General features: G+C 37.5%; 3 protein-coding genes across 4 annotated transcripts in view; 1 reads left to right on the top strand and 2 right to left on the bottom strand.

Moving 5' to 3' along the window:
- Positions 1 to 15304, bottom strand: part of LOC139948328 (complement C2-like) — a 90261-nt gene that overhangs the window by 60387 nt on the left and 14570 nt on the right. The window lies entirely within an intron of this gene.
- LOC139948361 (uncharacterized) lies at positions 5840 to 10200 on the top strand. The gene is made up of 3 exons (XM_071946502.1): positions 5840 to 6430; positions 7507 to 7617; positions 8753 to 10200. Exons 1-3 carry the CDS (start codon positions 5844 to 5846, stop codon positions 10077 to 10079), a joined length of 2025 nt encoding a protein of 674 aa, XP_071802603.1. The 5' UTR covers positions 5840 to 5843; the 3' UTR covers positions 10080 to 10200.
- On the bottom strand, positions 10194 to 12747 carry LOC139948360 (uncharacterized). The gene is made up of 3 exons (XM_071946501.1): positions 12543 to 12747; positions 11642 to 11884; positions 10194 to 11272 (listed from the first exon to the last, which is right to left on the bottom strand). The coding sequence occupies exons 1-3, from the start codon at positions 12745 to 12747 to the stop codon at positions 10194 to 10196; spliced, it is 1527 nt and encodes a 508-aa protein (XP_071802602.1).

Here is a 15304-nt window from a genome sequence, read left to right as displayed (position 1 = left end):
CGAAATAGACTGCTTATAGCAGGGATTTCTTTTGTTTGTGTGCTTTCCAAGCTTGCATATTTCACAGCTTAGCAGGGATATTTTTGTTTGTGCGCGGGGAAGCTTTTCATATGTAATCTTTGCTTTGAACTAATTGCACAGATATTTCAGCGCCTGAACAGTAAGCGAAGAATGGTGGTTGTATAATAAATGGGCAGAGTTTGGTTGAAGCAGACAGAGCCATAAAACTGGGCCGTGTTCTATTGGGGAAATTGTAGCTTGACATTTTATTACAGTTTTGGGCTTTGTGATGTACACATACAAAAACAGAGTCAGATACAGACGATAACGTGCAAAAATTGTGCAATTGAAACGTCTCATAAGAGTGCCCCCTATCGGCAGGAGTAGGAAAATAAAGGAGTATCCTACAAATTAATGATGTGTTTTTAAACACGTAAAATAATATCAAATGGAAGCTTTAGGATGTTTAGCTTAATTCCTATCATAAAACATATCAAAATTCTTTATTAATTAACCAACAGTGACCCTCATTTGCATATTAATTAGGAAATCTTTGCAGCATCATATCTCAAGAACTTCACGGCCGACATTTCAACTGTTTATTTTTAAAGACTGCTTGGGGGGTTGGAGATAATTTGAAAAAACTGTGACCTCAAGTTGACCTCTACTTCCGCGTCAACCGGAAGTGACCATATCTCAAGAACTATACAGCAGATTTTCAAAATATTTTCAGTTATAAACTCCTTAGGCATAAAATACTAACTTTAAAAAACCGTGACCTCAAGTTGACCCTTACTTCCAGGTCAACCGGAAGTGGGACCATATCTCAAGAACTATACAACAGATTATCAATTTTTGTTCAGTTATAGACTCCTTGGGCATTCACGATTAGTTTGAAACAACTTTGACCCCATTTTGACCTTTACTTCCGGGTCAACCGGAAGTGAGCCCATATCTAAAAAAGTAAAAAGCTAATGTTCAAACTTCAGTTATAGACTCTAAGGCAATAGATATTAGCTTTGGAAAACTGTGACCCCAAGTTGACCTCTACTTCTGGGTCAACCGGAAGTGGGACTATATATCAAAATCTACACAACCGATTTTATAGTCTCCTTGGCATTGCAGATTAATCTTTGGTAGCTGTGGGCCCATGTTGACCTTTACTTACGTGTCAACCGGGAAGTAAGACTTTATAACAAGAGCTACACAACTTTTTTGAAACCTTTTTTCAGTTATATATTCCTTGGGCAATGAAGCACATAATCCAAGCAAAACAACACGGAACAGCTTCGTGTTTGTTCACAAACACTTAATGTCTAGTTAAATTATAATCTTGAAATGTTTTAAGTCTTGAATTTATTTATTTTTTGCCAGTTAGTACAGTGATCAAGGAACATATGGAACAGAGTCTGATGGCGGGATGAGAGTCTGATGACTGGGTCAGGACTGGTACACAAAAAGGAGTTGAAGCTGTCATTAGCCATCTTCAGTCTTCACTGCTCCTGTCAGTTGTCCACTATGATTATACCTGGCCAAAATCATGATTATGGATGGTCTTAATTTACAGTTGTTTAATTTACAGAGGTAAATTTACAGTTGTTTATTGAAAGTTCAAAATGACACAAATTATTTTGCAAGGTAGAACATTTCCAAATGAATTGAAATAAAACTTCTGGTTAAGCCCATTTTCCCTGTAATTCATTGCATTTTTTGTTGGTATGGATAACATGACTTTGCGTAACTAATACTGTGAGACTTTCTATTCAAAGAAATTTACATATTTTAGAAACATTCTAAACATAAGTTATTGTAAATTTGTTCATGCATTTAAAATATTGTGCTACGATTCTTATAGTGTTTAATATATGATTTTTTTTTTTTGAGACTTGGTAGGTTATGAAAAAATGTCTGAAGAAATTTTCATCAAGTCATACTCTGTTTATTGTTTTTTCTTCATCAGAAGACAGCACATCCAGTACTGCAGTGGTCTAAAGTGAAAATTGTGGCACTTGCTGTCATGTTCCATTCCTTATTTCCCTGCCGAGTCACTGTATGATGCGCCATGGAGGTAGAAATAGTATTTGACTCTGTTTTTTTAATAGTCTAACTTCACAAGAGGCTTAGACTTGCATGTTTATGATGTGCCTTTGTATTGCATAACTATTCCAAATTAGTGTCTTCTCAGGTTTAATTTTTTCTCAAGTCTAAATAAACAAAACGTTCTGTACGGTAACCAATATTTAAAAATCAAGCAAGCCATTTATAAATTGCAACTGAAAGCTTACACAATGCTTGACTTATTTGAAGGTTATCATCATCAAGTGTAATGAAAACCATTGTTCATCCACCGATACGTAATGAGAATCCAAATTTATTTGAAATCCTTTGAACATTTGTAATAATTATAGCTTAAAAATGTCAACCTGAACAACATAGCTTGTGTGAACTTGTGATTTAAATCAATAAAGAATGAGTTTTCATTAAACAATAAATTAGCTTTTAATAGTGAATGGCATACTTGATATTATTTGTGTGTGTATTTGAAAGCCTCTTATCGAGATCTGCATCCAAGATGAAAGGGAACTCACAAAATTTATGCTATGTATTAAATGACAATATTGAACCTCTGCCCTTTCAAATATATATTTGATGATGTCGTCAATTTACACACCGCCCTCTTGTGACAAATATTGTTTCATAAAATCGTAACTCTTGTATTAATGCAAATAAACATAAAATCTTGCACTATTACTTCTGGTTCAAACCGGCAGTTGAAGTTTTATAGTGAATAAATCCAACTCTTGAACCAGACAATATGAAATTTTTTTTCATCATGACGTCATCGGGTGTCAAGTTACAGTAATTCAAAGCTTAATTCAATGCAAAATCTCTCGCGTTGACTACAACACTGACCCCATTGATAGCCGAACACCTCGTGTTTGTTTGGACAAACACTAAGTTCTAGTTTTTTTTTGAGGTGTTCGGGCAACAGCCCGAACAACTCTTTGATTTTGTTCGGTTTTTTTTTTTTTTTTTTAGGTGTTCGGGCAACAGCCCGAACAACTCATTGATTTTGTTCGTTTTTTTTTTTTTTTTAGGTGTTCTGGCAACAGCCCGAACAACTCATTGATTTTGTTCGTTTTTTTTTAGGTGTTCGGGCAACAGCCCGAACAACTCATTGATTTTGTTCGTTTTTTTTTTATTTTTTTTTTATTTTGGTTTTTCTTATTCTTCTCGCTGTCGATTGTCCGCAAAAAAAAGCATAGTTGCGAAGCTTGCATTAAGTTGAAATTTTGCACACAGGTAGACAATAACCAGTAGATGATGAAAAAGTTGTTACGTCACGATGACGTCATCAGTTGACGAGATACACTAATTCAAAGTTTATTATTTCAAAAAATCATAACTTCTGATCTACATGAGGGATTTTTACAATCAATACATCATCGGAAAGGGCATTAAAAACTCCGTAAACGCCTCACAGACATGACCCCATTTTGATTTTGTCTTCCGGCTCAAAATTCATGTATAAAGAACTACAAAATTCCCCCATTGATTGCTAACAAAGATTTTACGATTACATGTACACGTACTTTGTCACCACGTGTAAGCATGCGGTGCATTGCGGTCACCACGAGTAAGTATGCGGTGCATAGTCACGCACTGCACCACGTTTTGATCGTTTTAGTCTGCGTTCGAGGCGTTCTCAACATAATGTCAGTTTTCTTCAAAAGTAATTAATTAGTTTTATCTACGACCATACTGCGTTGATAACACCGGTTCTCGTCCGGTCACTGAGGTTAAGCAAAATCGGGCCCAGTCAGTATTTCGATGGGAGACCACGTGGCGACCAAAATTTGTACTGTTTATTTTTGTATTTGTTTTTTTTTCACCTATAAATAGCCTCGTTTTTAGTCTGTTTTCAAGGCGTTTTCAACAAACATTTCCCTTCCGGTTAGTTAGTCTCTTCTCAAGTCGTCATTATGCATTAAGCTCCTAAATCCTCAACCACAAAAGCTATTTTGACAATCTATACATCATATGAAAGGGCTGTACGTATGTAGTCTGTTTTCAAGGTGTTTTCAACAAACACTTCCCTTCCGGTTAGTTAGTCTCTTCTCCAGTCGTCATTATGCATAGTTCCTATGTCCTAAACCACAAAAGCTATTTTGACAATATGTACATGATATGAAAGGGCTCTACGTACGTAGTTTGTTTTCAAGGCTTTTCAACAAACATTTCCCTTCCGGTTAGTTAGTCTCTTCTCCAGTCGTCATTATTCATCAGTTCACATTTCCTCAACCACAAAAGCTATTTTGACAATCTATACATCATATGAAAGGGCTTTACGTACGTGGTCTGTTTTCAAGGCGTTTTCAACAAACATTTCCCTTCCGGTTAGTTAGTTTCTTCTCCAGTCGCCATTATTCATCAGTTCACGTTTCCTCAAACACAAAATCTATTTTGACAATCTATACATCATATGAAAGGGCCTCACGTATTCCACATATATGGGTATGTTGGTGACCTTCTCTTGACTTTTTGACCTTTTTAAACTGGAAGAGCCTGTAAAATGCTTTGAAAAGGCATTTTTTAAAGGCTTTTAAGTTGAAATGTACACTTTTTGATGCTTTTTCCATAACATAATTACTCATCAAGAAAACTGTTTGGTTTTGATTTCTTTGTAATTTGACGGGATACTTACAATACTTGTGTCATTTATTCAATTACTGACCCAACAATAGCCGAACACCTAGTGTTTGTTTTTACAAACACTATATCTAGTTTTTTTTGGTTTTTCTTGTTCTTCTTCTCGCCGATTGTCCGCAAGAAAAAGCATAGTTGCGAAGCTTGCATTAAGTTGAAACTTTGCACACAGGTAGACAATAACCAGTAGATAATGCAAAAGTTGTTACGTCACGATGACGTCATCAGTTGACGAGATACACTAATTCAAAGTTTTTTATTTCAAAAAATCATAACTTTAGATCTACATGAGGGATTTTTACAATCAATACATCATCGGAAAGGGCATTAAAAACTCCGTAAACACCTCACAGACATGACCCCATTTTTATTTTGTCTTCCGGCTCAAAAGAGAGGTTGAAAATGTCAAAATTCATGTATAAAGAACTACAAAATTCCCCCATTGATTGCGCGTAAAGATTTTACGATTACATGTACACGTACTTTGTCACCACGTGTAAGCATGCGGTGCATTGCGATCACCACGTGTAAGTATGCGGTGCATTGAGGAGCATAGTCACGCTCTGCACCACGTGTTGATCGTTTTAGTCTGCGTTCGAGGCGTTCTCAACATATTGTCAGTTTTCTTCAAAAGTAATTAATTAGTTTTATCTACGACCATACTGCGTTGATAACACCGGTTCTCGTCCTGTCACTGAAGTTATGCGAAATCGGGCCCAGTCAGTTTTTGGATGGGAGACCACTTGGCGACCAAAATTTGTACTATTTACTTTTGTATTTAATTTTTTTTTTCTCCTATAAATAGCTTCGCTTTAGTCTGTTTTCAAGGCGTTTTCAACAAAGATTTCCCTCCCGGTTAGTTAGTCTCTTCTCCAGTCGTCATTATGCATAAGCTCTTATATCCTCAACCGGCCACACAAGCTATTTTGACAATCTATAGACGATGTGACCTCTGACGTCACTCACAAACCATAACATGATGCGCGCGCATACCGCCGGGCAAAACATCTGTGGTGTGTGTGTGTGTGTGTGTATTTTTTGGCCAGGTCACACTACAATGTACAGTGCTAGTTCAGTACATGTGAGTGTCATTCCGAATTCCATTTTGTGATTTATTCCTGTTTAAGTTTGGCATAATGATACCTAAACCTAACATAGTTCTGTCTATGACTGACGAGAATCGGAAACTGTATCTGAACCGTTTGGTTCTAAATTCGGGAGAACAATTACCAGATCCGTACAGCGTTGATCAGCTTGGATGGTTTGACAGCACCGACAAATGGCAACCGCTACAATTTGCAGACATCTACCATTATCTGATTCACACTCCAAGTGAGTTCACACATGAATCTCTGAAAGCATTTCGTTCACTAGAGGCTTACAACTACTTCGTGTCTGGTCATGTTCAGAAGTGTTTTTATCATAAGGTAGAAGGATCCAAGTACTGTTACATACGAAGTTTAGTCTTGCCAGGTCAACGCCAAAATCCACGCACTGACGGAGATCTGTATGATGCCTGGATATGTTTGCATGACTTAGGAACGATTAATAATGGATCGTGTACATGTATGGCAGGGTTAGTACAAATCAAATTGTTCTGTTATATTTGCAAAGACAAGCCCTGTAACCATTGTGACAAACATTTATTTTGCTCTCCCTGTGATTATAAATTACTATTAAATCGGAGATCTTTAACTACATTCAGCAATAAAAATAAAAATATGTAGGGAACTCTACATAGTCTTTTTTACTCTTTGGATTGGAACTTGGTCATGTGTGAAGTGAAAATTTTACACTTGTTTCGTGTTGACAGAATATCATTATTAGAAACAGAGAGAACTGTTTTTTTTTTAATTCAATCTATTCTTTTAGAATGGCAATTATCAAGTGCAAATATCTTAATTGTTTCCTTGTTGAGAATTGACAAATTTGTACACAAGACTATGAAAAAATATAGCTTCAGTACTAGTACTCCTAGAACTGTTTCGGTTTCGTCCGCTATCGTCTCCCGTATCGATAGCGGACAAAACCGCAGAAAACTATTTAGGTTTCCTCGGCTATCGTTTTAATATGACCAACATGGTGGCAGCATGAAAAAGGTCTATAAATATCCAGTGCATAAAATAACACAAACAGCTGACTAGAGCAGAGCACACAATAATTCACACCGTAGGCTATTTATTAGAGCAGCGCAAGACCCCCCCCCCCCTGCAGATTTCCACAAATCATTATTTGCCCATGCCAGTATGCAAAATTTAGTCACTCAATGTGTTGTAAGTACAAAATGGACTAATTAAGAATGTTGATGATCACAGTTTTGATAGTTAAATAAACATAAATCTCCTGTTGATATTAAAGGAAAGGTTTCAAAGACTGATTTTATATTGCTGTTTTAGTTGTCAGTTGTGAAGTAAAGTCCTTGTTCCTTCCCCGTCCTTTTGATTATTAACTTTAAAATGATGCCCCTAGTTTCCATATTTTTATCACTAGGACTTGTGGCATGAGTCAACTTTAACTGGCATTTTAGACTTAGAGGCGATCAACTGCAGGTGCATGGTAATGAAACTCTTTGGTAGCACAGGAGTACTTTGTCAAGTGTCTTATAATGCCCTATAAAGATGTCAACATTCAAATGTGAATGGGGTTTCTTCTAAAAGATTGCCTGGATTTGGTTGCCTTTAAGTCTTGTGTACCATGGCCCTTAGGTCACTGTTTTCTAGTAGACAATAGTCACCCCATCCACCCTCCCTCCAGAAGACCACCCTCCCTCTGCCTACATGTACCTCCCACCCCTCATAGTTCACCCCTCCTCCCAGTTCCCAACCAGCAGTTGCAGATCAACTATTACCCGGGTCCCCTTCATCCCAATCAACCCCTAGCAGACATCTTCAGTTGCAGAGAGGATCCAGTGTGAAGCTCGCCCTTGATTGACGTCATCAAGCATCACTCTAAATATAGAGAGGAGCTGAGGTGCGACATTCGTTACAATTTTAATCTATGCCTTTTAAACAAAAATTATTTTTATTTATAGGCGTGGTCTATGGTCTATTTAAGATTTTTGCCAAAATCATTAAATTTCGCCACAATGTTCATAAGAGTAACCTTCATGTAATCATAAATTTTGAGGCAGCTAATTGTACGCCCAAAGCCCATCAATCCTTTAGCAAAGTGTATAACAAAAGTGAGGGACACGACAAAACTTATTCCATTTATTAATGTTTTTGCTTGGTTTATTTCAGAAACAGAAATTTCACAGCCCATTTTTAAGGCTGAATGGATACCATTATTAAAAAAAATATATATATAAAAAATATAGACCTTAAAATAGATAAAAGCTACATAATTAAAATGTTGTTAACCAAAATCACATGAATGAGTTAAAGGATACACATGTGGTAATTACTCCATAATTAATAATCATTAAAACTTACTTGGTAATAAGCACTTGAGAGCTTTTTATATAATAAACATTGCTAGAAACAACACCCTTTGTTGAAGTGATGTTGTTTTAGAGAGAGGGGTCAATTGTAACCACAAAATTGAATCTGAGGAGAAGGGCATTAAGTGTTTCTCAGGGATCTTTATCCATGCAATTCTATTCAACAAGGGTGTTTTTTCTTTCATTATTTTCTGCAACTTCAAGGACCAATGGAGCCCAAATGTTCACATGTTTGTCTATTTGTTGGGATACACCAAGTGAGGATGTTGGTCTTTGACAGTTACCAAAACTTAACTCTGCATTAAAAAGTAAAAATACAGCTTTACTCATAAATGGAAACTACAATGACAGTACCTCAGACAACAGTGACAGCAACTCGAACATGGATACTAACATTAACAATCATGATAAAAATAACTTTTAAATAAGACAAAATAGGTATTACTACTCTCAGTTTTAAAAAGGGAAGCTAGATAAACAATTTAAAACAGTATCAACTGTTTCAAAGGTTGGTTTTGCATGACCACGATGCGAGTGCATGACTGAAAAATCTATACTTGGCAAATTGAACTTAAAAGAAAATGCATTTTTGTTTCTATTCTGAAGACTTGGAACAGCATGCTCACATGTTGCAGCACTCATGTACTTTGTTGAGGCCACTGTGCGACGACTAGAGAATCCATCTGTTACAAGTTTACCGTGTACTTGGAAGGCTCCAAAACGAAAAGTCAACCCAAAGAGATTGTCAGCCATCAATTTTAGAAGGCCTAAAGCTACACAAGAAACTTTACCTGCAAAGAAGCATAGGACTCAAGAGCTGAGAGGTGCTTCCTTTATATCTGCAGCTGATTTTCAAGAGCTGAAGGAATTCTCTCCAGGTTCTGCTGTGTTTACACTGCAAGAAAACAGTGACAGTGATGCAACAGACACTGCATCCGAAGATGAGACAAACCCATGCGACGATGACCTTCCTGAACCCATCACTCTTCACTTTGATGCAAGCAGCATATCATTTAGTTCAACACAACTAGAATTGAGGGTTGTACAGGTTGCAAAGGAACTCAAGGCAGAGTTCACACCAGAAGCCATTCTGGCACTTGAACGAGCAACTGTAGGGCAGGGAGATAATCCATTGTGGCAAGAACACCGTGCTGGAAGAGTAACAGCCAGCATACCAAAGAAGCTCTTCACCCTTCGGCCAACAACTGATCCCAAAAGAATTGTTGGAGAGATCATGAGTTACAGCAAAGCACCCCCAGACCTTCCAGCTCTGCAGTGGGGGCGCTCTAAAGAATCCACTGCAGTACTCAAGTACACAGAAGTAAACAGAGTTAAACATGAGAACTTTAATGTTCATCCCTGTGGTCTGTTTGTTCATACCAAGAAGCCATGGATGGGTGCCACCCCAGACGGCCAAGTGGGTTGCAGCTGTTGTGGTATGGGCATATTAGAAGTCAAGTGTCCTTTCCGTCTTAAGACATCCAGCATTGCAGAAGGCATATTGCAGTCCAACTTTTACCTAGATGAGGATCGCAAACTGAAACGAAACCATGAATACTTCTTCCAGGTGCAGTTCCAGATGCTATGTTTAGATTTAGACAGTGTGTACTGTGACTTTATGGTTTGGACACCTAAGGACTATTGCATTGAGCGTATTTACAAGAATAATGACTTTTGCAAAGAAATTGAGGACAAAATATCGGTAAACTACATGAAATATGTCCTCCCTGAGATTGTGACGAGAAAGAATGATCCTCTAACGTCTGATGATGAAAGAAACATGTGTTTCTGTAACAGGCCACCTTTTGGCAAGATGGTGGTTTGTGGTGGGCCAAGCTGCAATACAAAGAGGTTCCATTTAGGTTGTGTGCAGTTGAACAGAATGCCAAGAAGATTATGGTTTTGTAATAGCTGTCGTGGTAGGCCATATTAATGAGATATTATGTTAACCCCTTCATGCACATTTGCAGTAAGCATTGAGGATCAGCAAATATTACCATTTACTTTAAGTTTATCATAATTCAAAGAGGATAAGCATGCCAGAAGATCACTGAGTCAAGGCTAACATTTGTAAATGTAATTCAGGCCAACCTCTGAAACCACTAGTTGCATGTGTATGCATATCTACCTGTGTGATAGGAATATTTGTTTGTAGTACATTGAATGACTTCAAACGTCCAATGACTCTTTCAACGTGTATGCGAATACGAGAGAGCCTCCTGGATTTGTCAACATCTTCTTTTGAAAGTTGTATTTTGCCCTTTGTGTAGGCTGGAACAAGAAGTCTACAACCTTTAATGGCCATGTCTTCCTTAACATTAAAACCCCTATCAGCCAAAACCACATCACCATGATCTAATTTGTCCATTATTCCGCATTCAAGAGTTAATTCCTTGTCCGAAACTCTTCCACCCCATCCAGGGGAAACAAAACTAACAGCACCACTTGGTGTAATGCAAATTAAATATTTTATTGTGTTGTGGGTTTTATAATGTGAGTATGTCTCAGCGCGAGCAGTTAAATTTAAGGGTCGATCAATAAAAATCTCTGTACAATCAATAATTGCCACTGTTTGCTTAAAATGTTTTTTAAAGCACCGGGGTAAGTGCTGCCTCACTGAAAGTCTACTTGGCCATGAAATGGTCTCCTTCAGTACTACAGCCATTTTTGGGATCCATGTTCTCATTATTCGTGAAATTGTAGTCCTATGAATCCCAAATCTGTATGCAGTGTCCTTGTCTTTCAGTCCCAGGCGCATCTTCATTAAAACCATAAGCATTTGATTTTCCCAACTGCATGCAGTATGTTTAACCTTTTTCCACATCATTGCTCTCTGACACAATAGAAGTAACCACATAAAAAGTTGTGTACTTTGAAGGCCAGTATAAAATCTTAACTTTGTTTTGTCCTTCTTTATGCTCTGGTATCCGAAGTTGTTCTCTTGCAGCTTTGCATTTTCCACCTTGGCTTCATTTAGTTCCTGCCGCAGATTGGTGACCTCCGTTTCAAGCGCTGCATTTTCCTCTCTAAGCTCGTTGCACCTACATTCATTAAGTTCTCGTCGCAGGTTCGCTGCCTCCAATTCTAGCTCCTCGCATCTACACGGCTGGCGACCATCACCATAATCTGTGTAACATGTCAAAACAACAAATAAACATTTTTGAAAGTAAAACTTACTCACCCGGTTAAAAAGGTACATTCATTAAGAAATGATGAGTGTACATTCATCATCAACTTAGTCTGTTTTACATAAACTTTGTGTTAATTTTGAAGGAAAAAAAGCTGGGAGCAATATTTTTATTTAATGCAAATGCACAGCACAAAGAAAGTATAACAATTATTTTACAGTTAATGATATCAAGGGAAAACCTGGAAATATCCACAGAATATTTTAACTGCAGGGTACATAAAAAAACAAGTACACCGCTGTACTTGGCCCTTACTTCCAGAAGACGACAACAAATTTACATTTGGAAGTCAAGATTTCTGCCTTACCATCTGGGTCTGCACAATTGACTGCCTCTTCCATGAAATGCATCTGGACTAAATCTTCTGCAATAACTCTCTCTACATTATCTGGAGGATCCTGCTGAGGTGGTGGCAGCCCTGATGACTCTCTTCGTCGATTGAATCTCGCAAATCTCTGCTGTTTTTGATTGTCAAGCTTTGGATTAGCAGTCTTGAATACAAATACAGTTGGCACAAAGTCAGGATCTTGAGGATCATCAGAAGTTTTGCCTGTAAAAAAAATGAAAACATAAAGTTACCAAGGCACCATGATTCAGGGTTGATAAAAGTGCAACCTAATAAAGTAATATGCATGAATTTCTTATTATAACCATTTGGGGAGGGGGTTTGGACCCATTTTTTTTACTCGGTTCAAATGAAAGGGTTTTATTTTATGGGTACACCATGATAAACACAATCCCTACCTACTTTAAATACTTGTACTATGATTACCACACTACAATACACATAATTCTTAGACAAGGAGTCAATCTTAACATGCTAAGTGAACTAAAACACATACATGGAATTTTTGAGGAAACATTCAATTTAAAAATAGATTTGAATCTTCCTAAATTGGATTTGAATTTGGAAAACGCAGATGAAACATTGAGATAAACATAACAACAAGCTTTTCAACTGACCACTGACTCAGCATGCTCAGATCAGAGACCGTGTACGTGTACAAACACAACCCGAACTTGTTCTTTTGACTTTTGTGCTGTGTTGAAAAAATAATCTAGTAGTAGTTGTAGTACCACTACAGTACAACTTTGTCTCCACAATGCGGTGTTTTTATTTCACCGTGAGCGTTATGCTTGTGTTTCAGAATTTGTAGTCAACATCTGGTAATTTTGTGAACGATGAATGGTCCCAAAAATCAACAAACCTGATATAAAATGTGCACTACATAGCCTTGCGTGACGTGTAGCCGCTTCACCCCAGTGTTTTCGTTTGATCGCTGACATCCACAGGCGACGCTTCTCTTTCCTCAACGCAGTCGTTGCTCTGGGTATTTTGTAGAAGCTGAGCCCGTTTTCCTCTTCCTGTTTCCTTCGGTTTGTACATCCGATTGCGCAGCAGCTCTCTGGCATTTTGGTTAAGAGTTATTTATTAACAACTCGTGAAAAAATGAAGCGGAAGAGCACAAATATCTGTCATTGAAGTACACGCAATTTTAACAGGAGTACGCGTCTTCTTGCCCGGCGGAAGTTACAGTCACGTGACTTGGACAGTGTTTTATCAACAGAGGGCGCTTTGAATGTAAACAGAGGTCACATCGTCTATACATCATATGAAAGGGCTTGTCTGTTTTCAAGGTGTTTTCAACAAACATTTTCCTTTCGGTTAGTTAGTCTCTTCTCCAGTCGTCATTATGCATAAGTTCATATGTCCTCAACCACATAAGCTATGTTGACAATCTATACATCATATGAAAGGGCTTTACGTACGCAGTCTGTTTTCAAGGTGTTTTCAACAAACATTTCCCTTTCGGTTAGTTAGTCTCTTCTCCATTATGCATAAGTTCCTATGTCCTCAACCACAAAAGCTATTCTGACAATCTATACATCATATGAAAGGGCTTTACGTACGTAGTCTGTTTTCAAGGCGTTTTCAACAAACATTTCCCTTCTGGTTAGTTAGTCTCTTCTCCAGTCGCCATTATTCATCAGTTTACGTTTCCTCAAACACAAAAGCTATTTTGACAATCTATACATCATATGACTGGCCTCACGTATTCCACAAAAATGGGTATGTTGGTGACCTTCTCTTGACTTTTTGACCTTTTTAAACAGGAAGAGCCTGTAAAATGCTTTGAAAAGGCATTATTTAAAGGCTTTTAGGTTGAAATGTACACTTTTTGATGCTTTTTCCGTAAAACTTTTACACATCGAGAAAACAGTTTGGTTTTGATTTCTTTGAAATTTGACGGAATACTTACAATACTTGTTTCATTTATTCAAACACTGACCTAACAACAGCCGAACACCTAGTGTTTGTTTTTACAAACACTATGTCTAGTTTTTTTTTGGTTTTTCTTATTCTTCTCGCTGTCGATTGTCCGCAAGAAAAAGCATAGGTGCGAAGCTTGCATTAAGTTGAAACTTTGCACACAGGTAGACAATATTCAGTAGATAATACAAAAGTTGTTACGTTACGATGACGTCATCAGTTGACGAGATACACTAATTCAAAGTTTATTATTTCAAAAAATCATAACTTTAGATCTACATGAGGGATTTTTACAATCAATACATCATCGGAAAGGGCATTGAACACTCCGTAAACACCTTACAGACATAACCCCATTTTGATTTTGTCTTCCGGCTCAAAAGAGAGGTTGAAAATTCTAAAATTCATGTATAAAGAACTACAAAATTCCCCATTGATTGCGCGTAAAGATTTTACGACTACATGTACATGTACTTTGTCACCACGTGTAAGCATGCGGTGCATTGCGGTCACCACGTGTAAGTATGCGGTGCATTGAGGAGCATAACCACGCTTTGCAAAACGTGTTGATCGTTTTAGTCTGCGTTCGAGGCGTTCTCAACACAATGTCAATTTTCTTCAAAAGTAATTACTTGGTTTTATCTACGACCATACTGCGTTGATAACACCGGTTCCCGTCCGGTCAACGAGGTTAAGCAAAATCGGGCCCAGTCAGTATTTCGATGGGAGACCACGTGGCGACCAAAATTTGTACTATTTATTTTTGTATTTAATTTTTTTTTCTCCTATATAAATAGCCTCGTTTAGTCTGTTTTCAAGGCGTTTTCAACATACATTTCCCTTCCGGTTAGTTAGTCTCTTCTCCAGTCGTCATTATGCTTTAAGCTCCTATATCCTCAACCACAAAAGCTATTTTGACAATCTATACATCATATGAAAGGGCTTTACGTATGTAGTCTGTTTTCAAGGTGTTTTCAACAAACACTTCCCTTCCGGTTAGTTAGTCTCTTCTCCAGTCGTCATTATGCATAGTTCCTATGTCCTCAACCACAAAAGCTATTTTGACAATCTGTACATGATATGAAAGGGCTCTACGTACGTAGTCTGTTTTCAAGGCTTTTCAACAAACATTTCCCTTCCGGTTAGTTAGTCTCTTCTCCAGTCGTCATTACTCATCAGTTCACATTTCCTCAACCACGAAAGCTATTTTGACAATCTATACATCATATGAAAGGGCTTTACGTACGTAGTCTGTTTTCAAGGCGTTTTCAACAAACATTTCCCTTCTGGTTAGTTAGTCTCTTCTCCAGTCGCCATTATTCATCAGTTCACGTTTCCTCAAACACAAAAGCTATTTTGACAATCTATACATCATATGAAAGGCCTCACGTATTCCACAAAAATGGGTTTGTTGGTGACCTTCTCTTGACTTTTTGACCTTTTTAAACTGGAAGAGCCTGTAAAATGCTTTGAAAAGGCAGTGTTTAAAGGCTTTTAGGTTGAAATGTACACTTTTTGAGCTTTTTCCATAACATTATTACACATCGAGAAAACTGTTTGGTTTTGATTTCTTTGTAATTTGACGAGCTGTTAACAATACTTGTTTCATTTATTCAAACACTGACCCAACAATAGCCGAACACCTAGTGTTTGTTTCTACAAACACTATATCTAGTTTTGTTCGTTTTTTTCTTTTTA

Source organism: Asterias amurensis, chromosome 15 (assembly GCF_032118995.1).
Source record: "Asterias amurensis chromosome 15, ASM3211899v1".
Classification (NCBI taxonomy): domain Eukaryota; kingdom Metazoa; phylum Echinodermata; class Asteroidea; order Forcipulatida; family Asteriidae; genus Asterias; species Asterias amurensis.
Note: the sequence above shows the minus strand (reverse complement) of the source record. Positions and strands in the feature narration are given on the sequence as shown.

What these genes read in the sequence shown, in the direction of transcription:
- LOC139948360 (XM_071946501.1), bottom strand. Translation starts at nt 12,747, where the DNA reads ATGCCAGAGAGCTGCTGCGCAATCGGATGTACAAACCGAAGGAAACAG. An exon ending in TAGTGCACATTTTATATCAG is followed by an intron (nt 11,885 to 12,542) that starts GTTTGTTGATTT and finishes TTTTTTTTACAG; the next exon opens with GCAAAACTTCTGATGATCCT. An exon ending in CAATTGTGCAGACCCAGATG is followed by an intron (nt 11,273 to 11,641) that starts GTAAGGCAGAAA and finishes CATGTTACACAG; the next exon opens with ATTATGGTGATGGTCGCCAG.
- LOC139948361 (XM_071946502.1), top strand. Translation starts at nt 5,844, where the DNA reads ATGATACCTAAACCTAACATAGTTCTGTCTATGACTGACGAGAATCGG. An exon ending in AGCAATAAAAATAAAAATAT is followed by an intron (nt 6,431 to 7,506) that starts GTAGGGAACTCT and finishes CACCCCTCATAG; the next exon opens with TTCACCCCTCCTCCCAGTTC. An exon ending in AGTTGCAGAGAGGATCCAGT is followed by an intron (nt 7,618 to 8,752) that starts GTGAAGCTCGCC and finishes TCTATTCTGAAG; the next exon opens with ACTTGGAACAGCATGCTCAC.